The 17,104-nt window shown below is 48.5% G+C and overlaps 1 protein-coding gene across 7 annotated transcripts in view; it reads left to right on the forward strand.

The window, feature by feature from the left end:
* Positions 1 to 17,104, forward strand: part of LOC112226854 (zinc finger protein 521) — a 150,764-nt gene that overhangs the window by 79,457 nt on the left and 54,203 nt on the right. For 6 of the 7 annotated variants that reach the window (XR_006080222.1, XR_006080223.1, XR_006080218.1 and 3 more), the window contains 2 exons: positions 736 to 4,301; positions 4,668 to 4,752. Coding sequence is in view for 1 of the 7 variants with exons in the window: in XM_024391465.2 (XP_024247233.1) it covers positions 736 to 4,301; positions 4,668 to 4,752 (3,651 nt within the window). In the remaining 6 variants the exon portion in view is untranslated. The remainder of the gene's footprint in view (positions 1 to 735; positions 4,302 to 4,667; positions 4,753 to 17,104) is intronic. The other variant, XR_006080219.1, reaches the window with a different exon arrangement.

The following is a 17,104-nucleotide window of genomic DNA, read 5'->3' on the forward strand; positions in this document are numbered from 1 at the left end:
TCTATTTCTTCTAAACTATTCAGGTCATTTTTAAAGAATAATAGAAATTGTCTAATTTACCTCATGTGGGGGTTACATCTTGAAGCTCCCCATTGCCTTGTGTTGGGGATTAAATGTCAGAGAGATTTTAAGTCACAGCGGGCTAAGCCATTACATGGCCACATACAAGGTTAATTGTGGTAAAATAATTTACATTTTTCTTTCCTTACCTGTAATTACACTTTGAATAGCAGGTTGAAGTGTAGGTTTTTAGATAATTCATAAGGCGAGGAATTGTTACCTCTGAGAGGCAAGCATAATGCAGTAGCAAGAGGAAAAATGTCCAAGTAACAAAAGAATGTAAATTCATACTTAGCTACCTTGCAATTACCATACTGACTAATGCCACAGCACCTTTACTATTTAACAGAGCTGAGACAAATGACTTCCTAATGAAATCTGACAAAACACCTTCTCTCTTTCTTTCTCCCTCTTATTCCTCATTTTCACCTTCTTCTATCTCTTATGCTCTCTCTCTTATGCTCTCTGCCTCTCTGCTTCTCTGTGTCTCTGTGTCTCTGTCTCTCTCTCTCTCTCTCTTATGCTCTCTGCCTCTCTGCTTCTCTGTCTCTCTCTCTCTCTCTCTCTCTATCTCTCTATCTCTCTCTCTCTCTCTTTCTCTCTCTCTCTCTCTCTCTCTCTCTCTCTCTCTCTCTCTCTCTCTCTCTCTCTTTGTACCTCTGTAACTCTGTATAGATGGTGTTGATCTCGAGGATGATCCTTCCTGTTCTTGGCCTGCATCATCTCCATCCAGTAAAGACCAGACTTCCCCCGGCCACGGTGAAGACTATGATTTTGGCGAGGATGAAGGGGGCCCCGGCCTGCCGTACCCATGCCAGTTCTGCGACAAGTCCTTCAGCCGTCTGAGCTTCCTGAAGCGCCACGAGCAGAGCCACGGTGACAAGCTCCCCTTCAGCTGCACCTTCTGCAGCCGCCTGTTCAAGCACAAGCGTAGCCGCGACCGCCACGTCAAGCTGCACACCGGCGACAAAAAGTACCACTGTGGCGAGTGCGACTCGGCCTTCTCACGCAGCGACCACCTCAAGATCCATATGAAAACCCACGCCTCCAACAAGCCCCACAAGTGCCCTGTGTGCCGCCGGGGCTTTCTCTCCTCCAGCTCCCTCCATGGACACATGCAGGTCCACGAGCGGGGCAAAGACGGTGGTGGCGGGGGGCCAGGTAGCGGCCTCTCCAGAGAGGAGTGGAAGCTGAAGGAGACGAGGAAGTGCAGCCGCTGCGAGGAGGGTTTTGATGTCCCTGAGGAGTTGCAAAGGCACATCGCTGAGTGCCACCCAGAGTGCTCTCCGTCGGAGGACGGGGGCCTGTGTGGCGCCTTGCAGTGCATTTATTGCCACGAGCCATTCAGCGACGAGGGTGTCCTGCTGACCCACATTGACCAGGCCCACAGCCGCGACCGCAAAGGTCACAACTGCGCCGTCTGCTCCGAGCACTTCCTCTCTGTGGAGGACCTGTATGCCCACATGGATGTCCACCAGCTCCCCGAATCCAGTAACCACAGCAACAGCCCATCCCTGCTCACTGTGGGCTACACCTCTGTCTCCAGCACCACCCCAGACTCCAACCTCTCCGTCGACAGCTCCACCATGGTGGAGGCAGCCCCGCCCATACCCAAGACCCGGGGGAGGAGAAAGAGGGCCGCCCAGCACACCTCACATGACATTGGGGGCCGTTCGTCCAAGCAGCCCAAGATCTCCTACAGCTGTATCTACTGCAACAAGCAGGTGTTCTCTAGCCTTGCCGTGCTTCAGATACACCTGCGGACCATGCACCTTGACAAACCTGAGCAGGCACACACCTGTCAGTTCTGCCTAGAGGTGCTTCCCTCCCTGTTCAACCTGAACGAGCACCTGAAGCAGGTGCACAATGCCGAGGACCATGCCACCCTGCTGGGCAGCCTGCCTGACACCCTGCTTCAGTGTAATTTCTGCACCGAGGTTTTAAGTGACCTCAACTCTCTTCAAGAACACATCCGCTGCTCCCACGGCTTCCCCAGCCCTGTGGCCAAGGAGAGTAACGCCTTCTTCTGTCCCCAGTGCTTCATGGGATTCCTGACTGAGGCCACCCTGGAGGAGCACGTCCGTCAGACCCACTGTGACGGGGGCAGCCTGCGTTTCGACTCCCCTCTAGAGGTGACTCCCAAGGAGCCCATTGTGGAGGTGTACTCCTGCTCCTACTGCACCAACTCGCCCATCTTCAACAGCGTTCTGAAGCTGAACAAGCACATCAAAGAAAACCACAAGAACATTCCTCTGGCGCTGAACTACATCAACAATGGAAAGAAGTCTCTGCGGACCCTCAGCCCTTCCTCACCCATATCGATTGATCAATCTTTCCTTCATGGTTCCTCCTCTCGCAGCAATCGTGGCACTAGCGAGTTCATCTGCAACCAGTGTGGGGCCAAGTACACCAGCCTGGACCTGTTCCAGACCCACCTGAAGACTCACCTGGATGGGATGCAGCCCCAACTCAACTGCCCCCAGTGCAACAAGGACTTCCCCAACCAGGAGTCCCTGCTGAAGCATGTGACGGTCCACTTTACCATCACCTCCACTTACTACATCTGTGAGAGCTGCGACAAGCAGTTCACCTCGGTAGACGACCTGCAAAAACACCTGCTGGACATGCACACATTTGTGTTCTTCCGCTGCACCCTCTGCCAGGAAGTGTTTGACTCCAAGGTGTCCACCCAGCTCCACCTGGCTGTCAAGCACAGCAATGAGAAGAAGGTGTACCGCTGCACCTCCTGCAACTGGGACTTCAGGCACGAGGCCGACCTGCAGCTGCATGTCAAGCACAGCCACCTGGAGAATCAGGGCCGGGCCCACCGCTGCATCTTCTGTGGGGAGTCCTTCGGCACGGAGGTGGAGCTGCAGTGCCACATCACCACACACAGCAAGAAGTACAACTGCCGCTTCTGCAGCAAGGCCTTCCACGCCATCGTACTTCTGGAAAAGCACCTGAGGGAAAAGCACTGTGTGTTCGAGGGCAAGGCCCAGAACTGTGGTGCGAATGGATCCACCACCGGAGGAGCGGACCACCACCCGGCGGCCAAGGACGACGCAGAGCTACAGGGTCTCCTGACCAACAGCCATGGTGCAGGAGTGGCAGGATCAGGAGGCGTGTTGGAGTCCCCAAACAACCACGATGGGAGTGAGGAGGAGGTGGACACCGCTGACCCCTTGTTTGGGTGTGACATCTGCGGGGCGTCATACACCATGGACTCCCTCCTCACCAACCACCAGCTCCGAGACCACAACATCCGCCCGGGCGAGAGCGCCATGGCGAAGAGGAAGTCGGACATGATCAAGGGCACCCACAAGTGTAACGTCTGCCAGCGCACCTTCTTTTCAGAGGCAGGTCTGAGGGAACACATGCAGACCCACCTGGGCCCCGTCAAGCACTACATGTGTCCCATCTGCGGAGAGCGTTTCCCCTCGCTGCTCACATTGACCGAGCACAAGGTCACCCACAGCAAGAGCCTAGACACGGGCAGTTGCCGCATCTGCAAGATGCCTCTGCAGAGCGAGGAGGACTTCATGGAGCACTGCCAGATGCACCCCGACCTGCGGAACTCCCTGACGGGCTTCCGCTGTGTGGTATGCATGCAGACCGTCACCTCCACCCTGGAGCTCAAGATTCACGGCACCTTTCACATGCAGAAGACAGGCACCATGTCCACCAACCACCCCATTGGCCGCACCACCAATCTCGCCTCCCACCACCACAACCAGCATCACCACCAACAACACCACCAGGCCAACCAGAAACTCTTCAAGTGTGCCTCGTGCCTGAAGGAGTTTCGCTCCAAATCTGACCTGGTGAAGCTGGACATCAACGGGCTGCCTTACGGGCTGTGTGCCGCATGTGTCAGCGCCGCCGGTTCAAAGAGCTCCAGCCCCACGGTGATGAATGGAGGCAGGCAGCAGCAGCAGGGAGGGGGAGGAGCCACAACCCCAGCCATGCCTGTAACAGCATGGACCGCTCAGACGGAGAGACTCAGCCCCAGAGAGGGGAAAGGCAAGCCGCCCCATTCATCGTCATCGCCCTCCTCCTCTATTTCCTCGACCGCCACCAAGACAAGGTGCACCAGCTGCAACGTGAAGTTTGAGTCGGAGGCTGAGCTGCAGAACCACATCCAGACGGTGCACAGGGAGCAGGGAGGGGACAGCAACAGCGGGCAGCTCAGGACCCCACAAGTCTCCCCCATGCCCAGGGCCAGCCCCTCACAGACTGAGGAGGTGAGAGAACTTAATACAATGGAGATGAACACAATGAGCCAGTTTCCCAGACAGAGATTAAGCCTAGTCCTAGACTATAAAGCTATTTCAATGGAGATTCTTAATTGACCACGCCTTTTAGTCCAGAACTAGGCTTAACATGTGTCTGGGAAACCCATATATTATTTAACTAATGTGTTAGAAAATGGCCAAATTAGAAAAGTATCAGCGCTTTTTGGTTGTTAATTAAACGCAGACATTAGTTACAGGATTTCTAGCCAAAGAAGTGCTCAGTAAGTCCTCCGAGTGCTCAGTAAGAATGTGACATTGATGTACTCTAAATCCATGTGTCCTTGTGTTGTCCTTTTCTCTTGGTTTCTTGCTTAGAAGAAGACCTACCAGTGCATCAAGTGTCAGATGGTCTTCTACAGCGAATGGGACATCCAGGTCCACGTGGCCAATCACATGCTAGGTAAGAGAGGTTACTCAGTTCTTATTTTCTCTCTATGTTTATGGTCACTTTTTTTTTTAGGAACTGTCTCAAGTAGTCAAACTATTCAACATATTTCCCCAAGATATTACATTTCTATTACATTTTGGTCATTTAGCAGATGCTCTTATCCAGAGCATATTACGTGGCTTTACATCTTTCACATTCTCCCTTCAGTGTAGTACTAAATACACCTTTTGTTGTAATACAAATAAGTACTGTTAGCATAACTATATAATATTCAACACTCTGTGGCAATACCTTGTGAACTGATGATGGTAACCTCTGTGAAACACAAGCATGAACATGATGTGTGTGCCTGCCCTTGATTTTCAGACATTTTGGTCTGTCAGTGCTGAAATGCCTGATCCCGTATGAAATGTGTAAAAACAACCATGTAGCACAATTTGATGCATGTACGCTAAGTTCATCAAACAAGAGATATAGATAGATATACTTGAGTCAAATGTTATTCAACACATGATTATTCTGAAAGCTGGATTCACAACACAAAGAGCACACTCTTCTGTTCTATAATTCTCAAACGCCTTTACTTTTGGCGTTCATTTGTATGCAGGTAGAATAATTAGCGGAGAGCGCACAATTCAAAGCCCAGGCTTCTTTCTTTCTTGCCTGAATTAAGTAGGCGTCTGAATTCCAGTCTCACCTTCCTTTACTCATTCATTTATTCATCTCGTTTGGCGGCTCTTTCATTACACTGCATTATCTGTTGTCTTCAGTGGGAGAGAGACTCATTGATCTGGAACCAACCCGCCTCTCTGTTTGGGATGCGCTCCTAGGCGCAGGTGAATTTAAACACGGCGGGCAATTCTATCAGGACCGCTGGGCAATTCTATCAGGAACACACTGTTTGTGCATAAACAATCACAGGCATGTGATTTGTGATTTTGATTTTGTGCTGTGTGTGTGTGTGTGTGTGTGTGTGTGTGTGTGTGTGTGTGTGTGTGTGTGTGTGTGTGTGTGTGTGTGTGTGTGTGTGTGTGTGTGTGTGTGTGTGTGTGTTTCTGTGTGACTGAGAGTGTATAAATGTGTGGTTGGTTTGTATTCATCTGATCTACTCTCTCTACACTACTGGGGGTGCCTAATGCAACACCATGCTAGCACTAGTCCTTTCTCTATCAGAGGCTGGCATGGTGCACGCTGTTTTGGTACAAAACAACCCCCCTACTGGTTACTTTATGTCGTTCAGCTACACATACTATTCCCCCATAATGTTAGAATCTAAACAGTTTCAGAAAAAGAATGGATAGATGATTGGTTTATTGAAGGATGTCCTACTTTTCTGACTCTATTCGGAATACATACAAATGTGCGATGGATCAAAATAAAATATTGATTTATGGAATGTATGAAAAAAAAATATACACTTCAAATAGATCAAATTGAAATAGAGATGACAATAAATGCTTAGTAATTGCCTGTCTAGCCCCGGTCCGCTAACTGCTACCTTGTTTAGCCCCGGCCTACGAACTGTTAGCTTGTTAGCACAGGCCTGCTAACCGTCTGAATCGCCGCGTCCCAAACACGCACCGGACCCATATTCACTTTCTATCTCTTTTTGATTTTTAATCTGTTTATACCTTTCCGGAAACCTGCCTCACCCAATGTGACACGGAATCGCTATTATTTTTAATTTTTAGAACACACTCAAGAACCCCCAGAAGCCAACCAGCTAACTAGCTACACGCTATTTAGTCATTGTTAACTTTTTTTCAACCTGGATAACACTCGCCAGTCCAGCTCCCCTGCCCCATCCACCGCTGCCCCCTGGACACTGATCTCTTGGCTACATAGCTGATGCACTCTGGACTGTCCATTAATCACGGTACTCCATTCTGCTTGTTTATGTTTTATCTGTCGGCCCCGTTGCCTAGTCAACGCCATTTTACCTGCTGTTGTTGTGCTAGCTGATTAGCTGTTGTCTCACCTACTGTTTTAGCTAGCTTTCCCAATTCAACACCTGTGATTACTGTATGCCTCGCTGTATGTCTCTCTCAAATGTCAATATGCCTTGTATCCTGTTGCTCAGGTTAGTTATCATTGTTTTAGTTCACAATGGAGCCCCTAGTTCTACTCTTCATACCCCTGATAACTCCTTTGTCCCACCTCCCACACATGCGGTGACCTCACCCATTACAACCAGCATGTCCAGAGATACAACCTCTTTCATCATCACCCAGTGCCTGGGCTTACCTCCGCTGTACCCGCACCCCACCATACCCCTGTCTGCGCATTATGCCCTGAATATATTCTACCATGCCCAGAAACCTGCTCCTCTTATTCTCTGTCCCCAACGCTCTAGGCGACCAGTTTTGATAGCCTTTAGCCGCACCCTCATACTACTCCTTCTCTGTTCCGCGGGTGATGTGGAGGTAAACCGAGGCCCTGCATGTCCCCAGGCACCCTCATTTGTTGACTTCTGTGATCGTAAAAGCCTTGGCTTCATGCATGTCAACATCAGAAGCCTCCTCCCTAAGTGTGTTTTACTCACTGCTCTAGCACACTCTGCTAACCCTGATGTCCTTGCTGTGTCTGAATCCTGGCTCAGGAAGGCCACCAAAAATTCAGAGATTTCCATACCCAACTATAACATCTTCCGTCAAGATAGATCTGCCAAAGGGGGAGGAGTTGCAGTCTACTGCAGAGATAGCCTGCAAAGTAATGTCATACTTTCCAGGTCCATACCCATACAGTTCGAACTACTAATTTTGAAAATTACTCTCTCCAGAAATAAGTCTCTCACTGTTGCCGCCTGCTACCGACCCCCCTCAGCTCCCAGCTGTGCCCTGGACACCGTTTGTGAATTGATCGCCCCCCATCTAGCCTCAGAGTTTGTTCTGTTAGGTGACCTAAACTGGGATATGCTTAACACCCCGCCAGTCCTACAATCTAAGCTAGATGCCCTCAATCTCACACAAATCATCAAGGAACCCACCAGGTACAACCCTAACTCTGTAAACAAGGGCACCCTCATAGACGTCATCCTGACCAACTGGCCTTCCAAATACACCTCCGCTGTCTTCAACCAGGATCTCAGCGATCACTGCCTCATTGCCTGTATCCGCTACGGAGCCGCAGTCAAACGACCACCCCTCATCACGGTCAAACGCTCCCTAAAACACTTCTGTGAGCAGGCCTTTCTAATCGACCTGGCCCGGGTATCCTGGAAGGACATTGACCTCATCCCGTCAGTTGAGGATGCCTGGTCATTCTTTAAAAGTAACTTCCTCACCATTTTAGATAAGCATGCAGAACTAAGAACAGATACAGTCCTTGGTTCACCCCAGACCTGACTGCCCTCGACCAGCACAAAAACATCCTGTGGCGGACTGCAATAGCATCGAATAGTCCCCGTGATATGCAACTGTTCAGGGAAGTCCGGAACCAATACACGCAGTCAGTCAGGAAAGCTAAGGCCAGCTTCTTCAGGCAGAAATTTGCATCCTGTAGCTCCAACTCCAAAAAGTTCTGGGACACTGTGAAGTCCATGGAGAACAAGAGCACCTCCTCCCAGCTGCCCACTGCACTGAGGCTAGGTAACACGGTCACCACCGATAAATCCATGATTATCGAAAACTTCAATAAGCATTTCTCAACGGCTGGCCATGCCTTCCGCCTGGCTACTCCAACCTCGGCCAACAGCTCCTCCCCCGGCAGCTCCTCGCCCAAGCCTCTCCATGTTCTCCTTTACCCAAATCCAGATAGCAGATGTTCTGAAAGAGCTGCAAAACCTGGACCCGTACAAATCAGCTGGGCTTGACAATCTGGACCCCCTATTTCTGAAACTATCCGCCGCCATTGTCGCAACCCCTATTACCAGCCTGTTCAACCTCTCTTTCATATCGTCTGAGATCCCCAAGGATTGGAAAGCTGCCGCAGTCATCCCCCTCTTCAAAGGGGGAGACACCCTGGACCCAAACTGTTACAGACCTATATCCATCCTGCCCTGCCTATCTAAGGTCTTCGAAAGCCAAGTCAACAAACAGGTCACTGACCATCTCGAATCCCACCGTACCTTCTCCGCTGTGCAATCTGGCTTCCGAGCCGGTCACGAGTGCACCTCAGCCACACTCAAGGTACTAAACGATATCATAACCGCCATCGATAAAAGACAGTACTGTGCAGCCGTCTTCATCGACCTTGCCAAGGCTTTCGACTCTGTCAATCACCATATTCTCATCGGCAGACTCAGTAGCCTCGGTTTTTCGGATGACTGCCTTGCCTGGTTCACCAATTACTTTGCAGACAGAGTTCAGTGTGTCAAATCGGAGGGCATGCTGTCCGGTCCTCTGGCAGTCTCTATGGGGGTGCCACAGGGTTCAATTCTCGGGCCGACTCTTTTCTCTGTGTATATCAATGATGTTGCTCTTGCTGCGGGCGATTCCCTGATCCACCTCTACGCAGACGACACCATTCTATATACTTTCGGCCCGTCATTGGACACTGTGCTATCTAACCTCCAAACAAGCTTCAATGCCATACAACACTCCTTCCGTGGCCTCCAACTGCTCTTAAACGCTAGTAAAACCAAATGCATGCTTTTCAACCGATCGCTGCCTGCACCCACATGCCCGACTAGCATCACCACCCTGGATGGTTCCGACCTTGAATATGTGGACATCTATAAGTACCTAGGTGTCTGGCTAGACTGCAAACTCTCCTTCCAGACTCATATCAAACATCTCCAATCAAAAATCAAATCAAGAGTCGGCTTTCTATTCCGCAACAAAGCCTCCTTCACTCACGCCGCCAAGCTTACCCTAGTAAAACTGACTATCCTACCAATCCTCGACTTCGGCGATGTCATCTACAAAATGGCTTCCAACACTCTACTCAGCAAACTGGATGCAGTATATCACAGTGCCATCCGTTTTGTCACTAAAGCACCTTATACCACCCACCACTGCGACTTGTATGCTCTAGTCGGCTGGCCCTCGCTACATATTCGTCGCCAGACCCACTGGCTCCAGGTCATCTACAAGTCTATGCTAGGTAAAGCTCCGCCTTATCTCAGTTCACTGGTCACGATGGCAACACCCATCCGTAGCACGCGCTCCAGCAGGTGTATCTCACTGATCATCCCTAAAGCCAACACCTCATTTGGCCGCCTTTCATTCCAGTACTCTGCTGCCTGTGACTGGAACGAATTGCAAAAATCGCTGAAGTTGGAGACTTTTATCTCCCTCACCAACTTCAAACATCAGCTATCTGAGCAGCTAACCGATCGCTGCAGCTGTACATAGTCTATTGGTAAATAGCCCACCCATTTTCACCTACCTCATCCCCATACTGTTTTTATTTATTTACTTTTCTGCTCTTTTGCACACCAATATCTCTACCTGTACATGACCATCTGATCATTTATCACTCCAGTGTTAATCTGCAAAATTGTAACTATTCGTCTACCTCCTCATGCCTTTTGCACACATTGTATATATACTCCCCCTTTGTTTTCTACTGTGTTATTGACTTGTTAATTGTTTATTCCATGTGTAACTCTGTGTTGTCTGCTCACACTGCTATGCTTTATCTTGGCCAGGTCGCAGTTGTAAATGAGAACTTGTTCTCAACTAGCCTACCTGGTTAAATAAAGGTGAAATAAAAATTAAAAATAAAAATTAACTTATGTTATTACACCAACATTGTTCGGAGGTGACCTTGGTTGGTTGTATATGCTGAGGAATGTCTCTCTCTGCTCTCCCTATTCGACAATGGGAGGGTTAAACCCGGAGCAGGCTGTTATGACCACAAAGCCAATTTGGCCCCAAAAAACCCCGAAAACCCCACCTTCCTCATTTAGAAAAAGCTCTAAATACCTTCCTTCTCTCTCCCTGAAAAAGGGACACTTTCTCCCTTTAATGGCCATCTGCACAGGACAGGGGAAACGGGGGTCTGGGGTCATCTCCGCTCAGCTGTCAGCGTTATTAGCCTAGGTAATGGAGCAGTCGCTGGATTCATAGGGGTGCTGTTTTCAACCCATGCCCCGCTCCACTTCTGCCCCCCTTTGCACTGGTGTCGCTTCACACTGATAACTCTATATATAGTGATGTGGCCTGACATACCACTATCGCTAAGTGTATGGAATAACAGGGCCCGAGAATTGTCTCACCGACCGAGACAGGACAATCTCAGCTGTCTATCTTTGTAATACAATAGTCTCCGAACGTAAGCCAAGTGCACTCTGTCTCCCCCTTCCTTCCTTCCTTCCCCTCTCTCCCCCATCCTAACCAAAAAGCTAGCTTTCCCTCTCTCCCCCATCCTGACCAAAGTGGTCAGAAGGAACCATTGTCCCCCATGCGAATGCAGCATTCAGTCTGGTTTAACCAGGCTAGACCAGTCCTGGCCAAGCCCTGGAAACAGCCCCATGTGTCTTAAGATGGAGGCTGCAGCCTGCTAGGGCCCAGATGGATCAGTACACATTTGCTGTACAGCTGGTCGCTCTGTTTGGGGACCTGGTGTGATGCTCCTATGGAGAAAAAAATGATATCGCCACCATCCAAGGAGCAATTTAATAGCAGCGCAGAAGACAGCTGGCCACTCTTTAGTTTAGAGTTTTTTTTTTTGGCATGGCGCACTTACAGAACTGAGGGTGTCCGATTCATCTCCAGAGACAAACACATTTATACTGCTTTCAGCTGTTGTGGTCATCAACCCACAAATCCCTCATTTGTATCTTTTTTTGTGTGTAGGATGCTGATTAAGGCATTCCACATCTTCCACACAGACAAAACAACGATGTGTGTCAGTCATCATCTGTTTAAGTTGAATGAGACAAAACGCTCGAACTGACATTCATTTTCCACTTATATTGTTTGTTTTGAACTGTTTGCCTTTGAAGGTCTTTCATATGTCAGTTAAGCCTGTTGGGTTTTAACCAGCAGGCCATCACCTCTCCACAGAGATTCACTTTAACCTCCCTGTGAACTCTGACATTTGGAAAATCATGGGGGGGACTTTTGACCCATTTATCCTACTCTTCCAAATACCACTGTGTGGATTTGAGTGACCACTGACACGTTTGTAAAGCATGGGCACTGAGCATGGTGCTTAAAAGGTGAAAAAGGGTCCCCATTTTCACAGTTTTGATCCTTTCTTTTTACACTGGTCCAGCCCAAGTGGCTACTCCAGCCAAGGTGGCAAGGCTCAGAAGGACAATCATAAACCAACAAACCCTGGGCAGCACATTCCAGAAAGTGGTTTTTGGGGTCACCTCTACCGGTTTTTGGGCTGGTGACAGGACAACGCTGAGCCTGCAGCCAAGTCAGGGAGGAGCCTTCTCCCTCTCACAGAGCCGGTGGCCTGGTCAGCCTGGGCAGAGGGGGGTGGGGGACGGGGAGAGGGGGGGGAGAGGGAAAGGCACATTTGCTGTACAGCTGGCCGCTCTGTGTGAAGCAGGCACAGTGGGCCGTTACAGAGCTGGAGAGAGGAGGGTGAGGAGCATGAGGTCTCTAGCCCTCCTACAGTTTCTACCTCTCTCTGTTATCTCTCCGTCCCTGACTCTCCCTGACTCCGTTTTTCACACTAACCACCAATCTGGCAACCTGTACTGTGTTTGGCTTTTAGTGATGATAGGGGAAGCAGGGAACTATAGCTGTATTTTAGAGTTAAAAAGCATGTTTCTTTTTTCGTACCATCCACCAATCTGGCAACCTGTACTGTGTTTGGCTTTTAGTGATGATAGAGTAAGCAGGGAAGTATAGCAGTATTTGAGGCTAAAATTCTTGTTTTGTTGCATTCTAAAGGGCTGCAAATTACCCCTGACACATATCCTCCTTGTTTTGAGTCCCTCGAGCAGCTTGGGCAATGGTGTGTTGATTATGCCATCTCTGTCACTGTCTCTTCTTCACTGGTGGCGACACACTCACTCACTCGCTACTCCATTAAAGGACATTTCTTTTCATGGTGCGTAAAGAAATGTGATGGTTTTAGTGTTGTCCCCCCCCCAAATGTCTGCCCTGAAATCCTCTTTTGATTTGCTTGTTATTACCACGAGACAGCATAACAATAAGATATAGCCTACCTGTGCTCTTCAGTGAATGAAAGTCATTCATAAGGCGCATACACATTTAGTCTGTTAACAAACATAGTGGAACGAGCTTCTCATTTCACTCCTTGGGGGCTGGATCAGACTCCTAAACCCAATAGTAAACACAACACACCACGGCAACAGGAACTGGATCAATGTTATGAAATAAATAAGAGAACAGACCAGCCCAGACCAGCCACTGGAAACAAAAGGAAGCCATGCGTACTGTATACAGAGTAGACAGAGTGTGATTTCCTAGCCTGCTTTTTTATTAATTGGTGATTAATAATAACGCCTCTCCGTTCGTTAGCACAGTCACCTCCTGTGCAGCCGAGTGTGCTGCTGCTAATATGCAATTAAGCGCACCTTCCTTCCCATTACATTATACCTCTCTGCCTAGCTAATGTGGTGTCCACGAGTAGCATAGTGAAACAGGCTGCAAAGAAATATACTGCCTACAGAATCTTTAGTTTCAACACATTCAACTGCACAGTTTTTGTCTCATGGATTCTAGCTACTTCCTTATAAAAAAAAAGGAGTTACAAATGACTCCTTTAACGGAGAGACTGTCTGCATTGAAAACTTTTGCGGCATTGCGGTAAAGGTACAATTCATGGAAAGGTATGTTTGTTGTAAAGCAGGGGTTCTTGGCATCACCGTTGGGATGATCTGTTCCTAGGCCAGACAAGCTCAGTCTGATGTGGTCTTTATCAATAGATTTTCTTGACATTTCCCCACACCTCACAGACTAGGCCAACATGTGAGAAAATATGTGATGCTCCCACAGTTCATACGGTTTGTTTGCACAAGCTTTGAGCAAACAATGTCTGGACTGGTAGGCAGATGATTGGTAGGCAGATGTCAGGTCACCATGGTGATTTTGTTTTGGCAAATCCTTTTGAGGAGATGTGGTTGCAGTACTCTATCTCATTGTTATCACCTACACTCAGCATACAATTTTCTCAACCTTTGCTTTTTGATATTTTGAAATCGTACCTCAGAATAGCATTATCTTATAATTAAAAACCTAATGAAGAATTTGGCTGTTGTAGCTCTAGCCCAGCTACCACGTAACATGGTTGCTCTGCCGACCTGGAATGAGCTCGAGGTAGAAAGCTCTTTCTTCCTGTTCTCCAATCCTGGCTTCTCTATGTTTTATTAATATACAGGAGGGATGTCTCCTTTAGAGTGTTAATGCCAACCCTTGTTCTGAAGTGCCCTATAAATACTGGATGATCAGAATTAACCTCTCCAGTCCTGTCCCTTCCTGGAGGTTCCGAGATGTCACCGAGGCCATCGGAGCATGCGCAGCGCGGCCTGCCCCGGTCCGAGAGGGTTGCTAAGCAGTCAGACGGGGAGGGTGCTTATGGGAGCAGTGCAAACAGACAGCTCTGCCTTCGTAAAGGTCAACGGTGCAACCCACACCTCTCAAATCCCAGACTGTCGTCACATAGTGTGACCCAGACTCTAAGCGTGCCTGGAGAGAGATGCCTCCCTCCGGCCTGCATGGGGAGAATTACAGGGCTAACATTGTGTTGTGGTAGACTGACTTTGGCTTTAGAGGTTGTCACCACCAATGGTAGAGTCACTGATCTATCTATACCTGGATTATCTATGAACTCCTTCCCTGTTGGTGTCAGCTGGGAGAATATGCAGTAGTACATCCAGTTGAGATGTAAGATAACCATTTTGCTGGAAAGCATTACAGAGAAAACATCCCGGTGGTAAAGCCGCATCACAAGCAAGTTATGTGGCTATGAATCAACAACAAACAGCCTAAGATATACCCAATGAATCCACAAAGTTTTTGAACAACTGTTTATGGCGCACAATTGGTGTTTCCAAAGTGCTGTGTAACGATTGACTGTTCTCATCAACGCTTGGTGTGTGAACGACAGACATGGGAGGAGAGGGGAGGGGGGTAGAGCGTGAGCCCCTCAAAAGGCCCCCCAGCGTCAAAGCCTTAATAATCATGTGAGCGGTACTGGACTTCATTACCCTCCTGTTCGACAGGCGGAGTGCCAGCCTGGATCGCTGGCTGGCTGTGGCAAGGTCAACGTCGGAGGAAAAACCAGTTACTGTGTTACTCCGGAGCGGGAGCAGAACGGGAGTGGAGGAGAGGGGCTGCCATCTGTCAGCTCGGGCCTGCCATACCCGCAGAGCAAATGGACACGGGCGGCCAGAGGAGAGGCCACAGACACATCGAGCTAAACCCACCGAGCATAACACTGAGGCCTGGACGGACAGAGAGCCAGCCAAACGCAGAGCACAGAGATGGACCTTGATGCTGCAGATAAACACGGGGACAGTGCAGGGACAGTTGTGTGTACATAGAGCTAGCGAGCGCCGTATAGTTGGCACTGGGTTCTGTGTGTTTATGTCTGTTTGTTTCTTAGTGTGAGTGCACTATTGGGCTCTGGCTGTTATGAGTCCAGATGGCAAAGTATTGAACACCAACATGATCTGTTGCAGTGTGTTGTTAGATTATAGTCATTCTTGACATTTTAGGTCTATTTGATAAAGACCTCCCTTTTCATGTTGTGGTCACTTGTCAGAGGAGAGAGGGTGTCATATTACATTTGCATTGTTGCCATTCAGAAGAGCTCTTGACATCTCTATACGGCCCCTACACTACTGTAGTAGTAACATGTACCTTTGCCATGCTGTACTTCCTGACTTGTACAACAACAGCCCCATATGAATAGCAGTTTTACAAGCGTCATCCCTTCCTTCTCAGGCATTGGAGGTTGTGTTGTTTCTCCTTGCCTCACCCTGTACAGTACACTGGGCCTGTGGACGAAACAAACTGGGCGTCTAATCTAGGGAGCGACCCTCTCAGTGAAGACCTTTACGATGCCCTCTGGCCAACGTGGAGCGGAGTGAAGGAACCCTGTGGAATGTTCCAGAGCGCTCTCTAATAGGTTTCAGGTGCTGCGGGCCACAGGCCAGCCCCCCCTCCCAACCCCCCCTCCTGTGTCCCGTGTGATAGCAGACCTGCCTGCAGCCATGCAGTGAAAGCATCGCCATTTCTCCTGTCAAGGAGACAGGTCAGGCACATGAAAATGGACACCCATCATTTAGAGAGGAAATTGTCCCGTAGATTTTTACCCCCAGTTTCAGAGTCATTTTGACCTCCATTTAATTTGGTACCGTGTGGTATTCCCGTTGTTTGCCTGGGTGAAATGTTTCTTTAGCTTGTTTACTATACTCAGAATTATGCTACAGGCTACAAACAATTGCCATGTTCCCTTTAGGTCAATGAAAAGGTAAGTGTACAATTTCTTACAGTGGACTCTCCTTACCGGATCTCTTAACGTTGTAGATGAGGAGAAAACAGATCTGCACTTTATCTCTCCAACTCTTCCCCTCCTCAGCTCCTCCACTCAAAAAGTTCCTCCTTGCTTCCCCTGTTCCGTTCTGTGACTGCATCCCCCTCAGGCTCCATCGTCAACACACTCCGGAACACTGGGAGAGGAGATGGTCCTGGGCGATTCCTTTCTCATTAATGGAACTCACACAGGAACTCCCAGGATGAAAGCTGCATGACATATTACGCATTCATGTTGATATATCATTGCTAGGTACAGATACTCGACTCTGCTGAGGAGGAATTGTGTCGGCGTGGCGCAGATTTAGCCTGTATCATGGTTTTAATTTAGAGGATCCGTTTCAGTTTTGTTATGTGGAGGATAACGTGTGTACTGCATTCATCATCTGCATGGAATTGTTGAATACTCATTTCTAATTGGCTTGAAGGGCATTCTAGAGCATGCATTGTTTCCCTTTAATGCACACTATATCAGCACAGTATAATTCAATGGCAATAGTTCATTCTTACATGTTCTATGTTTGAGCTGCTTTTGAAAGCAAAAGTCGAATTGAAAACATTATTTGCGTTGTATAATAGCAAGCTAGGACTGGTGGTTTGGTTAACGAAACTAGCAAGTCTGTTTGGTTACCAAGGCAACTACTTTAGCTATCTAGTAAACTGTCTTCCTACTTCAGTGGATGTTGAACACATTTCTACCTGCAAATGAACACATTTCTAGCGGCAAATGTGTTTAAGTTATAGCCATGGTATAAACGGGATAATGCAACTCTGTTGAAGGTCAGTTCCACTCCACGTGGAACACACCTTCCACGTCATTCCTTCTTTTCCATAGAATGCATAGCCCCTCGTTGATTATCCTTTATTTACACGTTGAATTCTGTTACAACATTATCCCCGCCAAAATAGATGTGCTCATCTTGTAATGCAAGACAGCAAGAGCATACAGTATAGTTATT

The sequence above is a fragment of the Oncorhynchus tshawytscha genome, linkage group LG28, assembly GCF_018296145.1.
Source record: "Oncorhynchus tshawytscha isolate Ot180627B linkage group LG28, Otsh_v2.0, whole genome shotgun sequence".
Classification (NCBI taxonomy): domain Eukaryota; kingdom Metazoa; phylum Chordata; class Actinopteri; order Salmoniformes; family Salmonidae; genus Oncorhynchus; species Oncorhynchus tshawytscha.